Source organism: Eptatretus burgeri, chromosome 14 (assembly GCF_056783735.1).
Source record: "Eptatretus burgeri isolate ZD-2024b chromosome 14, Ebu_testis_v1, whole genome shotgun sequence".
In the NCBI taxonomy this organism is placed as follows: Eukaryota; Metazoa; Chordata; class Myxini; order Myxiniformes; family Myxinidae; genus Eptatretus; species Eptatretus burgeri.
The window spans coordinates 48923450-48949609 of NC_140974.1; the positions used below are offsets into that span (position 1 = coordinate 48923450).

A 26160-nucleotide genomic window follows, 5' to 3' on the forward strand; every position below is an offset into this window, starting at 1 on the left:
TTACGTTTACCGGTTCAAAATAGTTTAATCTCTGAATGCATCGACAGGTTTTTTGAATTGCGCGCGACTAGCGAGTGGCAACGCAACATGGCCGCCGAGCCATTTCCGGTGACTTCAGTTCTCACTGCTGCGAGTGGATGCCATTGCTGGTCCAGGTCATTATAAGAAGTCCGTGGATTACCCTCTGTGATTTTCCCGATATTTTTATATTCGAAACCACGCCGGAAGCTAGGGAACGTGAAACAACAACAACAACAACAACAACAACAACAACAACAACAACAACAACAACAACAACAGGAGAAGCCCCGCCTTCCTGGGTTTGGAGGAGAGGAGGCTACGCCCCGGCGGCGGAGGAGGCAGAGGGTGATAAGAAAGAGGAGGAGCGAGTGTGTGTGTGCTTGACGAGGAGGTTTCGGATGAGAGCACATCGAGCAGAGCCGATCAAGGAGGTGCTGGACAGACTTGCGTGTGTAGAGTGTGTGGTGTATCCTGCGGGCCTGCGGGGCAGGGCATGATGATGGTGGGGGGAGTGGTCGGCGTGATCATGGTGTCTGCCAGGGATATAAGGAGTGCGCGCCGCCTGAGGCGTGGTAGTGGGTGCCGTAGTCGCCGCGGCTCGTGAGTGCCTTGAGTACGTAATAAAGGAGAGCTGCGGGCAAAGTACGCCCGCGCTCGCGCTGGTGCAACAAAGCCGGGCTCGACTGTTCCTCCACTCGTGTCTGCCTTCTAAGCATCCCTACCACGACACTACAGTTTGGCGACGAGTCTGTTCGGATCGGCGTGTGCAGGGTGGTGGCGTTCGGATCGGCAGCGAGTAACGCAGCGCACCCCGTGCGGTTCCAGGCTACGGAGCCAAGGGTCGCCAGCACGAGCATGGCAGAGGGTCGGGGCACGGCGCACGGACGCGTGCCCGTCTTCGGGGGAGATGACTTCGAATTGTTTTCTGAACAATTGGGCTGCTACTTCCGCGCGAATGATGTAGATGATGAAGGCAAGCGCAAGTCGATCTTGCTCGCCTCGCTATCGACGGAGCACTACCGGCTGCTGAGTGATTTGGTGGCTCCGGATAAGCCCAGTGATGACGGGCTATCGTTTCAGGACATCGTGGAGAAGATGAAGACCCACTTGGCGCCAGAGAAGTCATTGCAGCTCGCGCGGTACCAGTTCGATCACCTCGCGAAGGGTGCCGAGGAGCGCGTTGCAGATTTCGTGGCACGGGTGAAGCATTCGGCCGTGCCGTGCAAGTTCACAGCAGAGGAGCGTCCGGCACGGCTCAGAGATCGTTTTATTTCGGGTCTACGAGACGTGAAGATGGTAGCAGCCATCCTGCGGATGACCGACGTCACATTCGACTCAGCGGTCGGGACTGCTTCGGCTGTCGAGCAAACGCTCACGGATATCCGCACCATCGCTGGCCAGGACGTCATGAGTAGCTCCAGCTGGGACATGTCGGCTGATCCCGGGGTCCACGCGATGACCCAGGTGCCACAGGTCGCACATCCCGGGGTCCACGCGATGACCCAGGTGCCACAGGTCGCACGCGTGTCTGGCGGTGCGGGCCGGGGCGCACGCCGCAGCGCGGCCGCACCGGGAGCGAGGTGGATTTCCAGTGGTGCTGGGGGTGTGGGGGTCCGCACCTGCGACGAGTGTGCCCGTATAAAAACACCGTGTGTTTGCATTGTCACAAGGTGGGACATTTGAAGCATGTGTGTTGGATGGCGGGGGCCTCCATTGGGGTCTTGGATGGCGAGGTGCGGGAGGACCCCAGTGACCTGGGGAGCGGCCTGCAGCCGGGGCATGGCGATGCCGGCGGGCCGGAGCAGGAGATGCAACCGATGTTGAGTCTGTTTTCCATTGGTCCGGAGGTGACAGCACCGATCACGGTGGAGGTCGAAGTGAATGGCGAGCCGACCGTGTTTTACGTGGACACTGGAGCTGCAGTGTCGGTCATGGGCGAGCGGGCGGCTCGTGGTCTTCGCGGTGTTCGCCTAGTCGAGACGACCTTGTCGCTGTGCACGTACACCGGATAAGCGATTGCACCGCTTGCGGTGGCCGACATCTCGGTGCTCTACCGGGGTCGAAGCGCCCGACTCTCGGTGTTTGTGGTGCGAGGGGAGGGGCCCGCCCTTTTGGGTCGGGACTGGTTGACGCACCTCGGGCTGGATCTCCAGTTCGTACCTCCAGGTGTGCCGGTGCTCCCTTCGAGGCTGTCTTCGAGTTCCGAGGGCGAGGTTCTGGCGGCGGGAGCCGCATCGATGCAGCGGGAGCGGCCGTTCGTTGCTGCCTGCAACGTTGATGTGCGGTTCGGGAGCAACGGGAGCCGTGCCAGCTCTCGCGCTGAGCTCTCGCGCTTCGGCTGCGCTCATGGTGCAAGGCGCGCCTGTGTTGTTCGGGCAGTTTCAACGGGGAGTTGCAGCGAGCCCGTCGCGTTCAAGAAAGTCACGGTTCGCAACATCGAGTCGACAACCAAGAGACGGACTCGTGATGTGGGTTATGGGTTGCTGTTCATTGCATATTTGTTTTTCATTGCTCGAGTGATGCGGTTTAACGTTGTTGAAATAAATGCCGACAGTTCATGTGTGAGAATAGGTTTGCCTGAGATCAATCGATGGGATTTGCATTATGATCAATGTGATGTGGAGGCTTTGGGGGAGATGGTGGAAAATAAAGAGGTTTTATTGGCCTCCCGTTGCCCCGGGCCGCAGGTGGCTGCTTTGTCATGTGCAGGGATTTTATCGAAAGAACGCGCTGTACGGGAAAGTGAGTTTGCAATTGTACCAACGATGTTCTTATTGATTTATGACGAGCCTGTGGTTGAAGTGTGGTTTGAATGGAGTTGCTACCGTCTAACTGCCGTGTGGGTCTCGAAGATCGACTCGGAGCCAGGGCTGGTGCGCTGTTCAGCGTTACCCCCACCTCTGGTTTCGGCAAGGTCAGACGTGCCTGGCGCCTGGGACGTGGCTCTCTGTTTTCGCTCAAGGCCGTTTGGACATGCGTTGGAATCTCAACTGATTGTGGTGCATGGGTTGTTATGGGGAATTTGCATCCGGTCAACGGCGCTGTTCAGCGCCCCCACCCAAGGTCAGTCGGGTCTAGCGTTGGCGCCACGGCTTCCAGACAGCGGGCTTCCGGCCTCGGAATGTTTATCTGCTTCAGGTCTGGCTGGGGGAGATGTGCCGCCTTGTGGGCCGGAGGCGTTTGATGGTGCCGGGGGAGGTTTGCTCGGGAGGTCGCCGCGACCTCGCCGGAGGGCATGTAAGCACGAGCCGCCTGGGGGCACTTTTGCTGCGTAGTGCTGCTGTGCGTCTCGCCTTGCTGCTTCATATCGGTAATGCGGTCAGGGTTTTGTAGGTGCATTGTGCAACTCAGTCTTCGGAACCTGGCCGTTGCAGCTCCACTCGCTCGCATCGACACGTTATATGATGTGATGTGCTTTTATACTTTGCTGTTTCTTTTTTGTACCTTGTCTGCTTTTATACCTTGGAATTTCGTGCTGCTTATGCTTATTATGATGATGATCATTTAATAATCATAGTTTTAGGAGAGAGGAGTGTGGTGTAGCCTGCGGGCCTGTGGGGCAGGGCATGATGGTGGGGGGAGTGGTCGGTATGATCATGGTGTCTGCCAGGGATATAAGGAGTGCGCGCCGCCTGAGGCGTGGTAGTGGGTGCCGTAGTCGCCGCGGCTCGTGAGTGCCTTGAGTACGTAATAAAGGAGAGCTGCGGGCAAAGTACGCCCGCGCTCGCGCTGGTGCAACAAAGCCGGGCTCGACTGTTCCTCCACTCGTGTCTGCCTTCTAAGCATCCCTTCCACGACACTACAGAGTGTGGAAAGCTGCGATAAGTGAAGCGCGATTTTGCCCGTGTGTGCACGTGGATGGTGGAGGCACCTTCCTCCCGGGCTCGACAAGAGACGGCGCCATTTTGCTTGCGAGGGCACGTGCCGAACAAAGCTCCCCAACACCAAATCGAGGAGGGCCCAGCGCTTGTCCAGATTGAGTACCGGTTTATTTTAAAAGGGGGGGGGTTATTTTCGTTTGTAACCCTTTGTCTGTGCTTGCGTCGTGTGTGCGAAGCCTCGATCAAAGGAGTTATTAAAAGAGATCAAATGAGTTATTATTAAGTTTTTAATTAATTATATGTTTCATTTCATCTTCATTAATATCCTTTATAAATATTTGTGTTTCAAATTAAATGTATTCCCTTTTAACGAAACCGCATTTCATGTATTTGTAGTGCGGTTTGCTGATCAAACCCTCTCGTGCTGGCCATCCTCCATAATCCTCCTTCCGTTCCAATCAGAGTACTCCTCCGTCCGCTATTGCCCTCACTGGGCTCTTTTGTCTTCCCCCATACAACGGCGTTGCCCTCCGCCATACACTTCGAGCGTGAGCTGAAATCCATGCGCATGAGCGTGTCCACCTTCGAGGAATAGGGACTGCTCAACCGTCCAGAGAGGTTTGTCGGTATTAACCGCCTGGCTACCACAAATTTTGGTACTGGGATTTGAACCCCAGCACCGCGACGACAACTCCTGACAGGAGCGGGATTCAAACCAAATCCACACGACTATATATATATATATATATATATATATATATATATATATATATATATATATATATATATATATATATATATATATATATATATATATATATATATATATATATATATATATATATTGCCTGGTGTTGGCTTAGTGGTAAGGGTGGCGGCTTGCGATCCCAGGGTCCTGAGTTCAAGCCCCGTTGGCTGCTGAATTAACACCAGGGGGTTGACTCAGCCTGTCATCCTTCTGAGGTCGGCGAAGTGAGTACCAGTGTACTGGTCCCGGTGTATGCCCCGGTTAGAATAGGTGTACCATATCCCTGTGTGTCGTAAGAGGCGACCAGGGTTGGCGTCAGTAACGGTATCCGGCCATAAAACATTTCCTCAAGAAAAAAAAAGCCTAACCTCTGCACAGCAAGGAAAAATGGCTGTAAAAACGGTCATTTATTATATATATATATATATATATATATATATATATATATATATATATATATATATATATATATATATATATATATATATTGTTACGGATTTTAGAATCCGATCTGATGAATGCATCCACACATCCAGGACCTCAGACAGTTATTTCCTTAAATGCATGTTCAGATTAGCCCCATCCCCATGTCTAATGGGATCTTAAATGTGATGCGTTGAGAAGGGTAAAGGATAGATCCCCTCTCTTATGGGAAGCTTTTTTTTTTTTTCTTTACGACAGGCACGTTTACACGCATTTCTTTCGAGAGTGCTGTTGCCCTTATTTTTCCTCAGCAACGTTTACGCACATATTTCGCGAGCGCAGACGCCCACCTTTTGGAGAGCGCACAGGTCGTCATGGTAACCGTGCGAAAGTGGGGCGGGGTGAGCTTTGGGGAACTCTGCGCCTGCAGAGACGAGCCACATATATAAAAACGAATTGGTGGTCCGTCCTGAGGAGAAGAAAGCGAGAGTTGAAGCGTGTGAGGGAAGAAGCATACAAGCGAGGAAGCATGCAAGTCAGCAAGCGAGTGTGTGGTGCGCGTGTGGGTGTCTGACCAGCGCCAACAACAAGACAATTCGTCTTTCCCAGTGCTTGTGCAAGCGAGCATGTGGGTGTGAGCAGCACCGACAACGAGTGAGGCACGGGTTGGTCACCAACGTGTGAGGCGTGGGTCAGTCACTGATGGATCGTGTGGGTCAATGGATGTCACCGGTTTCGTGAAGTGTGAGGAGCCGCCCGTGTCGCAGCACCAGGGTATAAACCCACGACAGACGATCTCGGTGCCCTCCCAGACGTCGACTGGTGTTCAAGGCTGTTCGTGAGAGGGTGCACGTCAAGGCTGGGTGCTGGCGACAGACGTGACATGCATGCACACATTTCAGGACGTTTTCACTTCACGGGCAACTACTCTCTTGTGAGCTAGACGACTCTTCTCTCCCCCCCCCCCCCCCCGAATGATCTGCTGGGTAACCTTGTCTGTGTTTAGCTGAATACCACAAATTTGCCAATTGGATGACATTTGCATATGAGCAAGAAAACAAGACCAGAAAAAGGATGCATAATCAATTTAGCAAAAAATTCCCATCACAGTCACAAATTGTGAAATGTTTGCAGATGTGCCTGTGGATTACTCTACAATGTTTACACTTGACTGGATCTTCTTGTCACACGTGAGCATTATTTGTTCGTTTTCAAGGATCGGATTTGGTTTGTGTTTCCATGATTGTTCTGGGACTGGGATGTTGAAATGTTTGCAGATATGCCAGTGGATTACTCTATAGATGATGACATGTCTTTCTGTGTACATCTGTCCTGACATGAGTTGTTTTTTTTACATCCCGAAAGGAGGTGACTGGCACTTTCTGTTTCTACCCCACAAAACCTGCATTTGTCCAATTGGCACAATCCCACCATTTTCTTAAAGGCATTAGTGTAATGTCCTTGGTCTTGGGTATTGATGATGACTCGTTCTCCATCCCAACTAATTTGACCTCTTCACCATTCCAATGAGCCTTCCTTGTCGATCCCTTTCCTGTCAAGGTCTTTTTAAAATCTTCCTGCTCTTTTGTCCTTCTCCCATTTGTCAAAGTATATCTGCTGATATTTATTTTTGTAGTTCTCCTTTTTCTTGTTGAGGCTGTTTTTTGTTTTCCTGTGTAGTATCTGTAATTTGTGCCTGGTTTGGGAATTTTTTGCTAAATTTATTATGGATCCTTTTTTCTGGTCTTGTTTTCTTGCTCATATGCAAATGTTATCCAATAGTCTGTTAAGCTTTTCACATACTCCGCTAGTCTGACGCACGATGTTCTGTGCACTTGGTTAAGCTCCATCAAACCGCCTCCTCCTCATATCGATAAGTACAGCCTTAGATACCCATTAGGCATTGGTTTTTGTAGAATATATTGTGTGAATAGTTGGATGTTTCTGTGTTTTGGTGTCTTGTTTATCTCAAATTGTGGCCAGTTTATAACGGCACTGCAAGTTGGTTTAGTCAATCCGTCCCTCTGTCCCTCTGACCCTCTGCCTTTCTATCCTTCCATCTGGACGGGACTTCAAAATCAAATCGCCACATTTTTTTCTCCGTGTCGGTTCTTTGGCCTCACAGACCTCTGGTGTACATGAACCGCGGCAAGTTCCCTGCCTTGGTGCTGTGGTTACGTGAGTGCGTTACATGTGGATCTTTCGAGAGATGAGAGTTTCCTGAGAAGAATAAGGTCAGTGGGATTTTTTTGGGGGGAGGGGTGTCTAACAAATAAATGTGTCAAAATTTTTCTTTTTTGAAGCAAATGATGGATGGATTACATGTTTGGCATTAAAGGCTCATAGAGGCTGAAAATTGAAGTTTGTAATCAAACTGAAGTCGAATTGTTTTATATTCCCAGGGTATATATATAAGAGTTTATTGAAGGTGAGTTAATTTTTTCCAACTACTGTATATATTTAAACAATGCTTCAAAAAACGTTGTTCGTAATAAATTGAACGTGTGGACTAACTATGGAAAACGATATTTGTTAACATTTGTTTTTTTGATTTGTAAAGAAGCGTATTCGATGCTTTCAAAAAAATTAAAAAAAAAACAACTAACAACAAAAGTCAGTCAATCAAGACAGGTTTGGTGTGCACTGCTGTGTTGTTGTTCTGTTTGATTTGTAAAGAAGTGTATTCGATGCTTTCAAAAAATAAAAATAAAAAACTAACAACAAAAGTCACTCATTCAAGACATGTTTGGTGTGCACTGCTGTGTTGTTATTCTGACGTAGCTTTCTTTAAATAGAAAAATTGCCAATTTTGTTACCGACACAAAGGTTGGTTGCTTTCATGAAATTTTGTGAGTACTGCAATACTGTGCTGAAATAATCATATATGTTTCGTGAGGCACGTGAACTTTTGAGAACTTGCTTTTGCTTGCAGGGAGGGGGTGGGTAGATGACTTTTGAGGACTTGTGGATGGTGGGGTTGCACACATGGCAAGTTAGAGGTTATGAAAAACGGGTTGGTAGGAATCCAAAGCGGGTTTTTATTTTATTTATTTATTTTTACCAAACGTGGTTAAAAACGTTTTTCGAGATAATGTCATTGACCTAAAATACACCAGAAACCCAAGGTAGTCGTTTTATTGACTAGATGATCTTGCAGCTGTTCAGAACTCATCTCAAATGTTTACTTCCTGTTACAGTCTAAGTATGGACTCATCTCGACGATCGTGAAGCACCAAACAAGCAGAGATCAGTCAAACTGACATGGTCACGACCTGACAAACTAGTCGCTTCACGTCACTTTCTCAGCATTGTATTCACCACAGGCTTTCTTGGCCTTTTTGACGAGATCTCTCGATCGGAGGATCAAACTTGCAACCCGGGGTTTCACATGTAAGGAGTTGGTTTTGCAGGTGAGGAGAGCAGGATGACCTCATTTAGCAAGTACCCTCGGCAATCGATCTTGTTCATGTGAACTTGTGAGAAGATACTTTCCTTGTCGGCATGACTGAGGCAGGACAAGTACGTGCTAAACGACTGTAAACTGAAGGCCAAATCCTGGCTCCCCACCTGCCCTTCTCATCAACGATACAAGCCTAGCGTTGGCTTAACGGTTAAGGTGGCCGTCTTGAGATGATAGGGTCTTGAGCTCGAGCCCCTGTCGAGCCGTTGATATAACACCATGTGGGTTGACTCGGCTTATCATCCTTCCGAGGTCGGCAAAATGAGTACAAGCTTACTGGTAATGGGCATTGCATCAGCGGCACAACCGGGCTTCCAGAAAAATGATGCAACCAGCAGGCACAGGCTGCATAAGAAACAACATAAACGATATCTCATGCCACCAATTACCATTTAATTCCAAATTCAAAACGGTGATAAACGTTGATGAAATGGGATACTGCCTTCCAGTCAATGAAATAATATGGGATACTGCACTGTACTCAAACCTGTAACTCTCTCTGTAGGACTTTGTCATAAGCTGGTATCATGTATCCTATTTAATTATTTTTTATTATAGTTTGAATTTGGTAATGAATGAAAACAATCTGAATCAAATCAAATCAACTACTACCATTTAAAATACTCGAAAGCACTAATTAATATCACCAAGAAGTGTAAGGGTGAATTGGAAATCACAGATCTATTGATTCGTGGTAACGGCAATATGGTCTGCGTGATCTGAAGTGACGTGTACTGTGTGCGGAATCCTGGAGGACGTCGACGTGACCTTCGGTGAGAGAGGACTCGTGACGTCACTCAGCCAATCGACTAGACACTAGAGTGATACCTTGCGTATCGACGACAGATCGCAACATGTTTATCGGTCTGTGTCAACCCTTGCAAGTGGAATGGAAGTGAAACGTTGTGTTTTTAAAATTGACCGTACTTTCCATCCAATACGGGTTCTGACCACACTAAAATGGGTCTGCGGGATTTCAGTAACAAAATTTTTGTTGGTTGTTGGTCAAGTTCTATCGGGCAGTGGTGGAGAGCGTCTTGACGCTATCACTGTCTGGCATGGTAATGCCATGGTGAATGATCTACCTTCATGACGTAAAAGTCATTTTACATGACTCAAACCTGTAAAATTCGGATCACTTGCCATGTCTGAGGTTGGTTGTAATCGAATAACAGTTTTCCAAGCACATAGCTCGACAATATTGAATTCACATGACATTTCACTGTTATCTTCTCCCCTCTCTCCTCCCCATGTCTCCTCCCTTCCCTCTCCACTCTCTTCTCCCCCTCCCAGGGAGGAGGTGAGGACAGAGAGTTAAGGTTCTGAGGGGGAGAGAGCAAATATGGACAGAATTGGGAGGGAGAGGTTGAGACTTTGAAAGTGGGTGGGGGGGGGAAGAGTAGTTGGGCAATGTCGGTTGTGGTGGGTGGAGGAGATTGAGGAGTTGTGGCTGGGGAGGGGGTTTGAAGGCTTGGAGTGGGGAAGTGATTGAAGCCTTCGGGTTGGGGGAGAGGTTGACTTTCAGTTTGGGAGTGGGGGTTGATGACTTCGGGTTTGTGATGGTGGGAAGGGGTTGGCGATTTGAGGACTTGAAGTCACATTTTACATTGTGTGGAAGTTCCTTGGGTACCTGCTTGTATTGTTATGGATTTGGAAGCCTCTTGCACACAGTCGGCAGTCCAAAAGTTTGGTTATTTTGTTAAGTATATGTGTATAGTTAGAATCCATCCCCTGTGTCTAACGGGAATTTCGTGTGCGCTGCGAGTCATTTTTTAATTGGAATCAACAACAACATCCTCTTTCGCTCCTGCCACCATCGGCCTTCCTCACGCGTATGTGTGCTGAGCACAGACGTGGGTGGGGTTTCCATTGCCTCAGATCAGAGCCCCGCTCCAAAAAAGGGCATGGAGTGTTTCCTCTGCCCAGTGAGCCAAGGGCGAGCATCGCTCGCGCGCCCCAGCCAATGGGAAGCCAGAACGTCCAGAAAGAAGGGTGGTGAGCAGTCGGTCTTGGTCGTGGTTCAAGTGGTCTTGGTCTTGGTGGTCGCACGGTCGGTCGAGTGAGAAGGGTTCGTAGCTGGGCTCGGTGCCATTGCTTCTGTTTCACCTCATGTTGGGTGCCATATTCTCGTTGCCGAGTCCTGTCTGTCCAGGATGAAAGCTTCGCTGGCATGACTCCACCCACAATTCTTACTTCAAAAAAATCGAATCTCCACCATTTTGTTCGCTCTGTAGAGGCCTTAGGCTTCAGACTTCTGGTATACATTTGAGGACTGAACAATGTGTCTTCCACCATGAAATTCATTTGGAATGAATACTTTGAGGAAATATAGGTACCTTTTGATTGCAACTCATGCAGAGGAAATCAAAAATCAAATCTAGTTTATTGTTGTATATATAAAATATACAATGAAATTTGTTTTAGTCTTGGCACCAGAAAAAAAAAATAAAAGAATCTTCACATTAATAACTACTAACACCAGAAATTAAAATATAAATAAATCATTCATTCATTTTCCATTCATCATACGTACTACCATTGGACAAAACCGATTGAAGAAATGTTTACATAGAGCAATAATGCTTCCCAGAAGGAAGAAGCTCAAAAAACATTGGCCAGGTCATATCGGTCCTGTATTATACCAATAACTCAGCCAATTATAACCCGGCTGTTATACAAGGACTGCATATTTAGCAGTCCACCACCGACTATCCACTGTGCAGTCTGCACAGTTTTGTCAAGCCGGTGTCGATCATTCACCATGGCATTACCATGCCAGACAGTGATAGAGAGCGTCAAGACGCTCTCCACCACTGCCCGATACTTGACCAACAATGAACGATCAACGGCAAAACTCTTAAGGCATCTCAAAAAAAACAAAAACAAAAACAAAAAACCTTGCTGTGCTTTCTCAACACAATGATCAATAAGGTCCCACCATTTCAAATATGCTGAAATCCAAATTCCAAGGAATTAAAAAGATTAATCAATTTCGACTCTATTCCCATCCAAAAAAGTGGTTGATTTCAGAACTATTTCACCAAAAAGTCAACAATAAGTTCCTTGGTTTTCACAACATTTAACTCCAGATTATTTTGAGAACAAGTCACCTGTGTACACGAAGAAAAACGGCATCATCAACTGATCAGTTGCTACGATAAGCAAACTGGAAAGGATCTAATGAAGGCAAGAGACTACATTTTACAAATTTCAGAACAAGGCATTCAAATTATTTCATGACAATAGATGTCAGAGCGATGGGGTGGTAATCATTGAGACATGTGATTGGAGTACATTTTTGCACAGGAATTATCAAAGATTGCTGAAAACACCTCGGAATATGATAAATTCACAATGACCAATTAAAAATGAACGTCAAAATATATGAGTTCATCTGCATATGATCGCAGGAGATGGCCAGATATGCCATCTGGACCTACTGCTTTACCAACTACCAGACCAGAAAGAGATTGCTTGGTATCGTGCTCTCTAATCACAAATACTTGGGGAATATCGCCACTCTTCTTGTGTTCAGTGACAATATGGCAAAAAATATTGTTGAGTTGATCCAGCAGTCGTATCATCCATTGGCAAAGCTTTGGTCCTTGGTTTAAACCCTATAATCATATTAATATTTTGCCAAAGTCGTTTTGGATTGGAAAAATAAATATTAATTTTTAGTTTCTCTCGATAAACATCCTTTGCAGCTTTAATTGCCTTCGGAGTATCATATTTAGTTCTTTATACAGGTCATCATCATCATCACAAGGAAATGCCTTTTCCCGCTGAATCAACTTTGACCAGATAGATGATTTGTTAAAGCAAGGTTTTTCATTGCCATAAATGGTCCCCAATTTTTTCGGTATACGAATATCGTCACAGAATTTCAGATAACACAAGAACACTAACATCTCGCATCTGGCTCGCCAAAAACATGGACCAACTTCTATCCTCTCATCCGAACTCTCTCTTCCTCGTATGTGGTGACTTGAATTGTCATCATGCCAGTTGGCTGAGTGTGAGTACCTCTCTCACCTGCCAGGGTACTTCAGCAAAGGACTTCTACGACTCATTGGGACTGACTCAATCTGTCAACTTCCTGATCGGGATCTCAGCCAACAGTTCTCCATCTCTTCTGAATTTGATTTTGATAAATTTCCAAAAAAAAGGCTACTGTTGTTCTTCTGCTCCAATCGGTTCATGTGACCATATGCTTGTGAAGACTGTCATCTCTCTGGCTGTTATTAGAGAACCACCTCAGCGCCGATGAGTCTGGCACTACATTCATGCTAACTGGCAGGGTCTTCAAGCAGCCATCAAACTTTCAGACTGGTCTCCCATTTCTATTTGCTCTCTCATGCAAAGATTTATCACCCCTCATCTTCAGTTGTCCTACTCTTCCTCCCGCCCATGGTACACTGAAGCTTGTGAGGCAGTTGTACTGAAACAACTTGCCTTCGCCTCCAACAAATCAAATCCAACTGAAGGCAATCTCAGTTCCTTCCACAAAGCTCGGAACAAGTGTGTGTCTACCCTCATGAGAGCGAGTAAACAAATTCTATCATCTCAAGTCAACGCTCAAACCTGTTTCCTTCCTCCAAATCCTGGTGGCATCCAGTTAAGTCTGTTTCTGGTGTATGTGCCCCCTCCATTCCCTCCCTTACCTCAAATGGCTGCACTGCTGACACTGCACGTGAAAAGGTTGAATGCCGAAACTCTGTGTTTGCTTTTAAATCTTGTGTCCCAAACCCATCATTTTCTGTACCCACCTTACCCAGTCGCACACAGCTGTTCCTGGACTCTGTGTCCTTTTCTCCTGACAAGGTGGAGAGCTTGCTTTCAAACCTTGACTCAGATTCTGAAACCCGTCCAGACGGCATCAGCCCTCGTGTTCTAAAAACCTGCTCTTCTGCTCTTGCTCACCCTCTCTCTGTTCGATTCACCCTCTCATTTTCTCAAGGTCATCTGCCATCTGCTTGGAAATCATAAAACATAACCCCTCTGCATAAAATGGTGCACAAATTGATCCCTGCAACTACAGGTCAATCAACCTGTATCAATCAGTCAATCAATCAATCAACTACAGACCATCAATTTGGATTCAGACCAGGTCACTCTACCCTTGACATGCTACTTCTGATTTCCCAACAATGGATGGAGGTCCTAAATGCCAAACATGAGATCAGAAGCACCTCCCGAGTCATATTGCATGCCGTCGATACGGTCTGGCACCCTGTAGATATCCCTCGTGGTGGCTTAATGGTTAGAGTGGTGGGCTTGGGATCCAATGGTCGTGAGTTCAAATCCTGCTTGGCTGTTGCTGGGGTTGACTCAGCCTGTCATCCTTCTGAGGTCGGCAAAATGACTATCAGCTTGCTGGGATGATTGAGCCATTCGAGAGTCCTGTGTCGAGTGGCAACCCATTATGGGTTTCCTGGGTCAAAACTAAGATCCAGGCTTTCAATGACATCTTGGATGCTGCTGTCCTGTCTGTGCCTGTTTGTGGTGAGGATGTTGAAGTCATGGAGAGATTCACTTACCTTGGCAGTGATATTCATGTCTCTGCTGGCTGTGAGTCAGAGGTCAATAGACGTCTGGGTCAGGCCTGGGGAGTCATGGATTCACTTGATAATGGGGTGTGGTGCTGCCGGTACCTGTGCGGGAGGACAAAAGTCAGAGTCTTCAGGTCCTTGGTGCTTCCAGTCTTGCTCTATGAATGTGAGACTTTGACTGACCAGGGATCTGAGATTGAGACTTAATTCCTTTGGTACCAGGTCTCTTCGGAGAATCATTGGCTATCGCTGGTTGGACATTGTGTCCAACGAGCATTTGCTGAGAGAGACTCAAATGATATATGTTACCTGCATCGTCCATGAGCGCCAGCTGCGGCTGTATGGACATGTGGCTCGTTTGTCCTGACGCTGATCTTGCTCACCAGATTCTCTCAGCGAGGGAGTCTCGTAAGTGGAGGAGGCCAATGGGCCAACCAAGTGCCTTGTGGTTGCAGCAGGTTGATCGGCACCTCAAGGAGATGGGGATGGGCCAGGCTTTTGCCTGGGGGATGGCCAGACGGAGTCCGGTGGAGTGCCGGTGGAAAGTGGACGCAGCGACGTGCTGCTCTGGCACATGCTCGCCTACCTGAACCTACCTGACACTCTCACTGCAGATAGGTTGGTGGTCTTTGTCTTTTACCGTCTCCTCCCTGGCCTCACCCTGCCCCTTCCCCCCCCCCGCTCCTTATGCGATATGCCATCCCATACTTCCGCAGGCTGCTCAAGGTGTGCCAGCATCCCCCTTCTGGTAAAACTACCAAAAATAAGAATATCTGCTCACCTTCACTTTTTAATTCCTCTTTTTTTCTCCACACTCTCTTCAATCCCACTCTTCCATCCAGGTATTCAAAACAGCGGTTCACCACCATCTCTTATCTTCTCCCATCCAAAACCATGATCTTTTCTACCCCCGCTAAACCCACCTCCTTCAAATTCCCTGCATTGTCCATCTTGTTTACCCCATGTATCCCACCTCATCTCTCTCCCTTCCACAGATCTCCTAATGTCTGTTCCCCACTGTTTTGTGCTTCCCTCTCCCACTCCTGTTGTCTCCTGCTCCCTTTGTTATACATTCTGTGTGTTAGCTCTTGTATGAGCCTCGACATTGCATTCAAAAAGCAGACTGGCCAGGCTTGACGTTCACCAGAAGGTCGTTATCCGCATCCCTTGTTTGTCAGTCTCAGTCCATCTTCTCCCTCCATCCTGCTGTTTGCATTTCCTCCTTCTCCTTCCGCTGTTCTTTTTGTTATGTTTCGCCCTGATCCCTTCTTTGTTCTTGCTCTTCCACGAGCCTTGACTGTGTATATAAAAAGGATGGCAGGAATCCATAATGTAGTCACGGTGCTGATGACAATTCACCTACTCTTCACAAAAGACGCCATAGGATTTTTGACGTCTACCAACTAATGCCTGCAGCCAGGAACCCACTGCATGAGGAACCCACTCTTTTTAATAACACCAATCCATCAATTTATCGTCTGGTTGAAAATCGAACCCAGACTTGACAGCTCAAATGTAACTGCACTACATCTTCGTCATTTTATTGGGCATCATCTCTGTCAAAAAAAAAACTAATAAAATACGGTATTTTTATGGTACAGAATGTAAAACAAGCTTTTCGAGTTGGATTTCTATCCCACATGGTACATTACTCTGTAATTGTAAAGAAATACAGTATCTTCTGCTTCGACTTACCCAGGCAAAAACTGCTCGTTCGAACTATAGTAGATGAGAGTTGCACTCTTTAATGTACTATCGTTGGGAGTCTTACTACAGTAGCCTGCATAGATTTACTCCAGGAAAGGAATGCTATTTTTGCCTGAATAAGTTTTAGCAATTGCAGGAGAAGCTTTCTTTGGTATGGTGGTTGAACATATTGCAGGTAAAGTTAAAATGCAGATTTTATTTTATTTTTTCATGCAAAATCTAGAGTCGTGGAAGAGCTAGTGCACTGTATGGATCAGGACAACGGTGCAAAAGGAACAGTAGAGAGAGAGGGGGGGCACACCAACAGTAGAGTAGAAGGCCAAGATAGTGGGAGATTGGGGGGGGGGGGGGTTAACAAGGGGAGAAAAGTTCATGGTTATGGATTGGGGACGATCTGAGATGGTGATGAACAGCTGTATTGAAGACCTGGAGGGAAGAATGAGATTGAAGAGAATGTGGAAGTTGGTTCCACAAGTAGGAATTTATAAAGAAGGGGTGTTATGAAGATTACTCAGGTGTTGGGGATAGGGGAGAGTGAGTGCAAGTTTTTCGAAATCCACTTGATGTTGCACCTGGTTTGGTTCTATTTATTTATTTTATTTCGTTGACAAGGTAAAAGCATTTTAGCAAAAAAGAAAGTGGATTTCGTAAGTAGCCGCCTACATAAATACGTCAGGGTTTGAACTTCCTCACTTCTCTGTATTCCCAATACATCCCCTTTTCTTTCCCTCCCTTTTCCATAACTCTGATACTTCTCTGAGCTTGTTAATGATCTCCACCCACGTCATCCTTTTCTCAAATCTATATGTCACAATTTCCCCCTTTCCTCCCTGTGTATTGTGTGTATGTTCCCTCAAAAGGTTGTAGCTGTAACATTATACATATGATTTTGGTGTTTTAGGGATTTATTTCTAAACAAACTGCATTTCCCTAATTCGTCTTCTCGTTTGCATCTCCAAGCAGGACAACACGACACGAACATAGCAACCATATGGATGTGGAAAACCGATGAGCATTCGCAGTTTGTTCGGGTCTGACTCGCACAAACGTAAAGCATTGGGAAATCATTTAAGCTGTGCCAAGCGCGACTGACTATGTGAGTGCGGCAAGCCACGTCTTGTCGGTGCCTGAACCCCTCCCTGCAGCAGGAGCCACAACAGAAGCTACTTGTCACACAGGCACAGCGAGGGAGCATTCATGTCAGGAATGGAAGCTAAAGAGGCACTTTTAGGAATTGAGCAAACATGTCTGTACTGCATTCTGCACGGCAGTTATCATCTCAACTTTGTGCTAGAATTTGTGCAAACATGTATGCGAAAAGTGTGGACACTTTCAAATACTTTTGCCATTTCCTTGTTGAATGCTTATTGAGCCAAAAGTGATGGGCTTTGTGTGTTGGAGGCAAAGCTGATGTAAATATATATATTTTTTTAAATGCAAACTTAACAAATCATAGGGCAGGTATACCTACCTGCATCAGGCATTCTAAACCATTGAATATCCTGGAAATTGAAGAATTCCCACTTTTCCATTCAAAACGAACTTGCACACGTGATTTGCTTTATTGCTCTGTGTTATGGTTCCATCCCAAAAGCTATGGGTTAAAGTTCAGTATTAAGGACTTGCATTCAAGGTAATTCAGAAGAATGTCTCTACATCAGAATGTCAGTATATAAACCCTGCTGGCTCACTGGTGATATTTTGGTGTGGTTATAGGTAATCTGCCTGCCCAGCAGCCATTGTGGTTGATCTCCAGCAAACGTTGGATTGACACTGGAATACTACCTTTGAAGAAGCAATTCCCCATCACAATATTGAAATGAAAGATTTTGATTGGTGCATTTTGCACACCATGACTATCAAAGTAAATTATATATGAGTAAATGTCCATTGCGTTGTACGTTACAAACTTTCAAACCTCTCCAGGAACAGGTACTGAGATCGGCGTGAACGTCGTGACTGTGATTATGCAAGTACAGGCATTACAAAAGCAGGTCTCTCCTCGATCATTGTGAAACAGGAATACAGAAGTAGCCAAGTTACCTTGGGCACAATTATGTGATGATTCCCATTAATCTCTTTGGTCCAATGTCTGCCGAATTTGAGTAGGGTCACCTTCCTTCCACTTTCCAGGTCTCATGACTCATGAGCCTCAATCTTGTCATTTAAACAAACAAATCATTCAGAAAGAGCCACGTGATCCTCAGGATGCCTCCATAAATGGTGAACCACCAGCAAACGAACCCTAATTCGATAGATATGTGTTGCACAGTACTGTACCAACAGAAGGGATTGGTGGGCGGTGTCCTCGGAGATACTGGGTGCGTCCATGTGGGGGAGGAGCTGATGGGTGTGTTCAGGTGAAATGTGTGGGCGTGTCACATGGGTGTGGGCGTGTCACATGGGCCCGTTGGTAGGCGTGCAACATAACCGGTTGGTTGTACTATCACGTAACTGGTTGGCAGACGGTTCCGTGTGAAGCGGTTGGTTGACGTGTCCTGGGCGTTCCTTCGCGTTGGGGAAGAAGTTGCTGCTTACCAACCACACTGCTTACGGGAGGAGACGAGGGAGTGCTGAGTGCTGGAGTCAACAAGGTAAAGTTACCGGTTTATTAACGATGTGGTGGCGGTCAAAATTAATGTCTCGCAAAACGAGTCGTGCTGTAACAGAGTTTGTGAAGAGGTTATTAAAAAGTCATGCGCGTCCTTCAGAAGTGGCCCAGCAGATGATCCACGTCCACAACTAACTTCGTCGTCCCGGCCGGGACCGGGTGGCCTCAACTACGTGTCCTGTTCACGTGCACGTGTTGATGGTGCCCTCCATGATGTGATTGTCATTAACTGTTCCGCAGCTTCCTCGATCTACACGGACCGAACGAGTAGATCTCCTCAGAATGAGCCTCTTAACGGATCTGAATCGGCAAACCGAGGCGGTGTACAAGGTGAGCGCTTGTTTGTTTGCCCCCCCCCCTTTATTATTATTTTTTTTAATACAGTTTAACGGACACTTTTATCTGTTTGTCTCAGTCACACTTTTCACTCAGAACTGATGGCGTTTCGAGCCCTGACTGTATTCATGTGAATTCAAAAAAATTAATCAAAAGGAATTCTTGTTGAGGAGACCTGCGTTTTCGCGGCCTCATGGGCGCGGTCCGACCTGTTGTGCTTTATCTGGTGCTCTCCGTGGACGCTGATGTAGTCATTGTGTATCACCTGCACCCCCTACCGCACCGACGACGTCTTCCCGTCGGCGCCACTTCGTAAAGCGCACCTTACGAAGCAACATTTTCTGGTAAACCAAAGGTCTCAACTCTGAGCTTCAAAAATTCGTTTAAAACGAGAAGAAAGCCTTGTTTGCGATTTCCAATTGTTGGTTACGGTTCTGTCGCTGCTAAATCTGGAAAGTGAGCCAAATTACATTACCTCAGACTTCATCTGCTTGTGAACCGGCTGCCACCCTGTGCCAACCCGTGTGTGTAATCGGTTGGAAGAAGTTTCTGCTGATCCATTAATACCTGTTTCACCTGCGTGTGAGCGATCGAATCCAAACCGATGTCTGTGTAAAAGCTCTCCTTTCACGGAGATTCTGAGAATCGGAGCAGCCGAGGCGGTGTCCGTAGAGAATGCATCGGGTTGTTTGCCATTGCTATTTGCAGGTGTAGTCCGGGGTGGGTGGGAGTTGGGAGTTTGGCATCTGGCCAAGCAGTCTCTAGGCAGAGAAGACGTTCGTTTGCTATGGCTCGTCCCAGTTCTAGTCGGGGCAGGACTTGGGAGTTTTTTTTTGGCCAGGGAGCCAGCACCCGATGCTCCTACTCTTGCAAAGGACATCGTGGCATCGTTAATATCCACCAGCAAATGTTAGCTGATGGGACACCCGGCTTAATATCTCTTCAAACGATTGCGCCTTCGGTAATGGAGCTTGCTGACATGACAGTACGTAGTTAGGTTGGGAATTGAACTGAGACCAGACGGCTAAAAAGTGTGTTCTACCTCTGAGCTATGTTGTCTGCCTTTGTGTGAATGATGCCAGACTTGGACTTTCGAAGCTACTTTGACAAATTATGGACACTTAACTAGGTGATTGTGTGGGTTTAATATCTATATATATATATTTTTCAAGATGAGAATGTTACAGCCTTCAAGTCACTTGATGGTTATGACATCGATTGCTACACTTGACTGATTCATCGTATTGTATTCGTATGGAGTCTCTCAGTTGATCTCTATCTCTGGTTTCCTTTGTTATCCCTTTGTTTGTTTTTTTTTTTACTGACAAACATCATTAACTCGATTTTTTTTCTTCTTCTTTATTCTGCCTCTGCTGACGACGTCGCCAGAGGCATTATGTTTCCAGGTTGTCCGTCCGTCCGAGTGTCCGTGATAACTTAAGAACGGCTGAAGAGATCCAAGTCAAACTTGATACACTTGTGTATAATGATGTTAATATGAAGTTATTAAATTTTAGGGTCAAAGGTCAGAGGTCATGTTGCGTAAAAAAAAATTATGTTACCGCGCTAACTTGTGAACCAGTGATGGGATTTTGACGGAACTTGGTATAAGTATACTACAGTATGATGCAAAGATTAACTGATTAGATTGTGGCATCAAGAGGTCAAAGGTCAGAGTCCGTGATAGCTTTTCGTTACCGTGATAACTTGATAACGGCTGAAGGGATCTCAGTCAAACTTGGTACAAATATGTACAACGATGTATACATAATCTGATTAGATGATGGGGTCAATAGGTGAAAGGTTATGTCAGGTAAAAATGATATTTTGGAACAGCTGAAGGGATTTGAATCAAACTTCGTACAAGTATTTAAAATTATGTAAAAATGTGGGCAGAGTCATATCTGTTGAAGAGTGGTGTTCATTGTTTTTTTTTTTTTGTGACTTTCACCACAAAGGTCAGTGGTGATGGTTATGTTTTCACCCCCCCCCCCTCCTCTCTCTCTGTCTTTCTATCTGTGAACAGGATATCTCAAAGTTTTGACTGATTCGAACAAAACTTGGTGGACAGGTTGGGTGTGTGACAAGGACGAATCCATTCCATTTTGGTGACGATTCGGATCTGGATCCACATTTGAGAATTTTAAAATTTTTGGGAGATGGGGCCAAAACCAATATATCGCATTATGATTCAAAAAGTTATGGATGCATTGGGTCGGTGCCAAGAACAAGCTGATTCGATTTTGGTTCAAGGCTGGATCTGGATCCAGACTATCAGTGAGGTACAAAACATAAAATGTTCAGCCTTGTGGAGGTATATGCTCTCCCAAGTGCTGTTCTTTTTGCATATATACCAAAAACTTGCTGCATTATCAAGGTTTCCCCCCCCCCCCTTTTCCCCAGGTCCAGAGGTTGTAAGAATATAACAAGTTTTATTGTTAGAAGTTCTGATTGTAAACAATGCTTGTTTTTGGTTTTCCGCTTCTGCTTTTCGATCATGCTTCAGAATCCTCAGGCGAAATTGGAAAAAAGAAAACTATTGTTGTGTTCCAGTTTTTCCAACAGACGATTTATCTTCGAAAAAGTGTGACGATGTCTTGTTGTGGGTGACCATGTTTGGTGCAATGGTTGAAGAGTTGCTTCTTTAGCTACTGCCTGGAGCTGTTTTGATTCTCATCGACCTCCACTTATCAAGTGTAGAGAATATGCCAATTGGCTCTCAACACGAGTAAAAAGGACGCTTTTGTCATTTACTTAACTAAAATTGACTGGTTTGAGGTTTTGCTTTGTTTTACTTGGTGCATTGAGACAACAAACGAGGTGGAATGATGTGTGCGACGTGGTTGTTGTCACTCCTTGCAGTAGTAGCTCACAACCCAGAAATGTTATATTTATATATTTATTTTTTGTACCTCGCTCTGTCCCCTGGTCCTGTCACTGTCGATTTTTCCTGAAAAGGTATGGCACTTGTTTTGACAATACTCCTTGTAATTTTAAGCATCCTTACGATTATATATATATATATATATATATATATATATATATATATATATATATATATATATATATATATATATATATATATATATATATATATATATTATGCAATGTCGAGGCTCGTGGAGGAGTGATAACATGGAATGGATCAGTACATAGCAGAAAGAGGAGGGGAGTGGAGGGGTTAATCAATAGCAGGGTTGAGGGACAAAATAGAGGGAGACTTGAGAAATATGAGATTTGGGGAAGACACAAGGGATCAACAAGATTATTACATCCCGTAAGCAAGCTCAGGCAGGAAAAACTGGAAATTTGGAAAGAGGTGGGCTTGGGAAGTGGGGTAGAAAAGATCATGGTTTTGATTAGGGGATGATCTGATAGGCCAATAGACTCAGCTTCATCACAAGAGCTAACAATGATCTTGAAGGCCTTTGTTTCCACGGTGTCAGGCAAGGGTACCTGCCCATATGGGATGGCAGTATTCCATCATACTTCAGGTGCACAAAGGAAAGACTTTGCATGATGGAGGATGACCAGTCAGCTTTGGAGTCCAACTTAGAATTATGGTTTCCCAAGAATGATAGTGTGACTGAAATTTTTCAAGAGGATTGTAAAGAAAGTGGATGGGAGGGTTTGCCAGACAGTGCTTTTGGAGAGACTGAGATTTGTCAGGTTTCAAAGACTTATTCCAATTGTTCGACCAGCTCATCATCTATCTATAATTCCAGCTGTGCCTGTGTGTGTGACCGCTGGTTCTCGACAACCACTGGTCCGATCTAATTGAAACTTGCCAGGTATATTGCTGGGGACCTGAGTATGTGCCTTTTCAAGGTTTGATATTAATCGGACAAGTGCTTCCCAAGTTATGGCTATTTATTTACCAAACCAATGACAAGACGCGTTGCTGCGAATGCGTGGCCGATGGGGAAAGGGCGCAATTTAGTTACCATGGCGTAGGAGTGGCAATGGTCAATGGCAGCGAATGTCATGGCAAGCAAAGACAGGGAGGTAAACTTGATTTTGATTTTGATTTTAATTAACTGTGTATAAGTATCACCAGAGTTGTTACTTCAATGCAAGCGATAATTCGTGGAATGCATGTGAACATTCCGTACGGGCACGCACCACTTCCGGATAGTGATGACTTGCTGTATTCTAATAATTTCTCGATTTCTTATGCGCATTTATAGATAAACACAATGCCCCAATCCAGTCGTCGTTTACGAGAACGAAGGAACGGCCTGCGTGTTTGTTTGAAAGTTTTTTTGGGGGGGGGTTTGGTTTGTACGTACGGCCACGCACGTACGGGCATGCAAGAGCGAAGGAACAGCCTGTGTGGTTGTTTCTGGCACATGGTTTGAAATTTTTTTTTTTAAGTCTTTTTTTGCACGCACGCACTAGTTCTATAAGTCTGCAGAGGGAGCACAGGTTGCTGCCTTCCTATCTGAAGGATTATGGATGTTACGGCAGAGGGGTAGTCATCAGCAAATAGATAAAGGGGATTTTGTGATGGTCTGAGATCTTAGACTGTTGGAGAAAAGAAAGGATTTGCTGTCAACTGTGAATTATTAATTTTTTGCTGATGCACATAGTCGAGGCTCTTGAAAAAGATAGGACATAATAGAAGAAAAATATAAGCAGGAGGAGAGGGGGAAACTCACCAACAGCAGGGTTGAGGGACAAATAGAGATGAAGGAGAAAACTGAAACCAGAAAGTCAGAGTGATGAAGGATCAATCATTCGAGATGTATATGTATCGTCTGCACACCCTTTCAAATTTTTCACCTTTTGTTGACTTGTATTCTGGAATAAAATTGTATTAAACCAACTTTATTTACTCATCGCAACACAACTTCCAAGTGAAAAACAATTCTACAAATTTCAGAAAATTAATTAAAAATGCAAAACTTGAATATCTTGGTTGGATAAGTGTCCACTCCCACACACCCGGTAATAGCAATTGCAAATACGCTCAGGTTTAACCAATCACCTTCAAAATCACACACCAAGTTAATTAGCCTCCACCTGTGTTAAATTGTAGTGATTCTGATTATTACCTCTGCCACTGAAGGCGAAGGAGGTTATGTTTTTCACACCCCTTTCTGTCTGTCTGTGAGCAGGATGTCCCAAAAAGTTGTGGACAGGTTGGGTGTATGGCAAGGACAAATTGATTTGATTTTGGTGAAGATCCAAATCCGGATCTGGATATGAGAATTATTTAATTAACCTCCGCCATCTTCGAAGATGGATGGAGGTTACTGTTTTCACCCCTTTCTGTTTGTTTGTTTGTGAACAGTATTACGGAAAAACTCCTCGACGGATTTCAACGAAACTTGGTGGGGGGATTAGGTATGGTCCAAGGATCATGCCATTAGATTTTGGACTTGGTCCAAAATCCAATATGGCCGCTATGGTGGGCATTTTGAAAAAATATATATATTTTTTTTGCATTTCTACATATTTTAAGTGATTTCCACCCCCCCCCCCCAAAAAAAAAAAGAAGTTGGAGAAAAGAACAACTCTGTCAGCACTGTTGACGTCATATTTAATGAATAAGATATAAGGTTCACTTGAGTGACCCAGCAGTATTGGCGGCGGAGGTTTTGCACTCTCCCGAGTGCTCCCCCTCTAGTTCTTAAAGTGATTCTTCACCATTGAGAGATGGGGCCAAATACGATGTATGGAATGATATTTCAAAAATGTATTAGGCCCGATATGTTCTCGTGGATCAGGCAGTACATGGCAGAGGTATGCGCTCTACCGAGTGCCCTTCTAGTTTTGGAATAAAATCAGCTGTTCCTGTAGGTTTCCTCTGCTGGGTAGTGCATTTTGCAGCAAAATCTCAACCATAAGATCTAAAGAGCATTCAAAATATCTCTGGGATAAAGTTGTGGAAAGGCGTAGATCAAGGGATGGGTACAAAATATTTCAAAGGCCTTGAATATCCCTTGGAGCACAGTGAAAGACTATCATTAAGAAGTGGAAGACATGGTACCACCAAAACCCTGCTTAGATCAGGCTGTCCCTTCAAACTGGATGACCAAGCAACGAGGAGACTGATCAGAGAGGCCAAAATGGCAACGTTGAAAAAAGCCAAGTACCTTTATGGCAAAGACTGGTCACTGTGTGCATGGGACAACAATGTCCGAAACACTCCACGTGTCTGGCCTGTATGGAAGGGTGGCAAGAAGGAAGCAATGACTCAAAAAAGCCCACCTTGATTCCCATTAGAGGGATGCAAAAAAATCACTCTGGAGATTCTGAAGCCATGTGGCAAAAAGTTTTGTGGTCTGATGAAACGAAGATGGAACTATTTGGCCTAACTGCAAAACATTGCGTTTGGCACAAACCCAACATAGCACATCACCCAAAGAACACCATCCCCACTGTGAAGCATGGCAGCATCATGTAATGGGGATGTTTTTAATCAGCAGGGACTGGGGCACTTGTCAGAATGAAAGGGAAAATGGATGGAGAAAAATACAGAAAAATTATAGAGGAAAAACCTGCTGCTCTTTGCAAGAAAACTGCAATTGGGACGGAAGTTCACCTTTCAGAATGACAATGACCCGAAGCACACAGCCAAACTACACTGGAGTGGCTAAGGAATAAAAAGATAAATGTCCTTGAGTGGCCCAGTCAGAGCCCCGACATAAATCCAATAGAAAATCAGTGGCATGACTTGAAGATTGCTGTCTATCAACACTCCCCACACAACTTGACTGAGCTTGAACAGTATTGAACAGAAGAATGGCCAAATATTACCTAATCAGGGTGTGCAAAGTTGATTAAGACTGATTCCAACACTCACAGGTGTAATTGCTGTCAAAGGTGCTTCCACCAAGTATTAACTCAGGGGATGGACACTTATCCAACCCAAGATATTAAAGTTTAGCATTTTTAATTAACTCTGAAATTTGTACAATTTGTTTTTTCACTTGGACATTGTGGGTTACGATGTGGGAAAAGGTCTGGTTTAATGCAATTTAATTCGAGGCCACAAGGCAACAAAAGGTGAAAATTTTGAAAGGGGGTCCAGACTCTTATATCGGCACAGAATATATATATATATATATATATATAATTATCGAGCAAGTGTACAGTGCCTTCAGAAAGTATTCACGCCCCTCAAATGTTTCACATTTTGTTGCGTTGCACCCTGAATTTAAAATTCATTCAATTAAAATTTTTTTTTGTCACTGATCCACACAAAATATTACATTTGGACAAAGTGAAAACATGTTTTTAGAATTTTTACAAATTCATTGAAAATGAAATTGAGAAATACTTAATTAACCTCCGCCATCGAAGATCGGAGGTTACCGTTTTCACCCCTTTCTGTTTGTTTGTTTGTGAACAGTATTATGGAAAAACTCCTCGACGAAACTTGGTGGGGGGTTTCGGTATGGTCCAAGGATCATGCCATTAGAAATTGGACTTGGTCCCCCCCCCAAAAAAAAATTGTTATAGGAATTTTTTTTTCA

General features: G+C 45.2%; 1 protein-coding gene and 1 long non-coding RNA gene across 5 annotated transcripts in view; both read left to right on the forward strand.

Moving 5' to 3' along the window:
• The first annotated feature begins 355 nt into the window (after window positions 1-355).
• On the forward strand, window positions 356-7788 carry LOC147013139 (uncharacterized). Its single transcript, XR_015051210.1, has 3 exons — window positions 356-452; window positions 7139-7247; window positions 7416-7788. It is a non-coding gene; the product is annotated as an uncharacterized LOC147013139 (long non-coding RNA).
• Window positions 7789-18104: 10316 nt separating this feature from the next.
• The window catches only part of LOC147013140 (BAR/IMD domain-containing adapter protein 2-like), a 129491-nt gene continuing 121435 nt past the window's right edge, over window positions 18105-26160 (forward strand). For 2 of the 4 annotated variants that reach the window (XM_085854749.1, XM_085854751.1), the window contains exons 1-2: window positions 18105-18326; window positions 18584-18673. In XM_085854749.1, coding sequence (XP_085710875.1) covers window positions 18626-18673 — 48 coding nt within the window. In that variant the 5' untranslated portion in view covers window positions 18105-18326; window positions 18584-18625. Of the gene's footprint in view, window positions 18327-18562; window positions 18674-18850; window positions 19024-26160 lie in introns of those variants that run through there. The other 2 variants (XM_085854748.1, XM_085854750.1) reach the window with 2 other exon arrangements.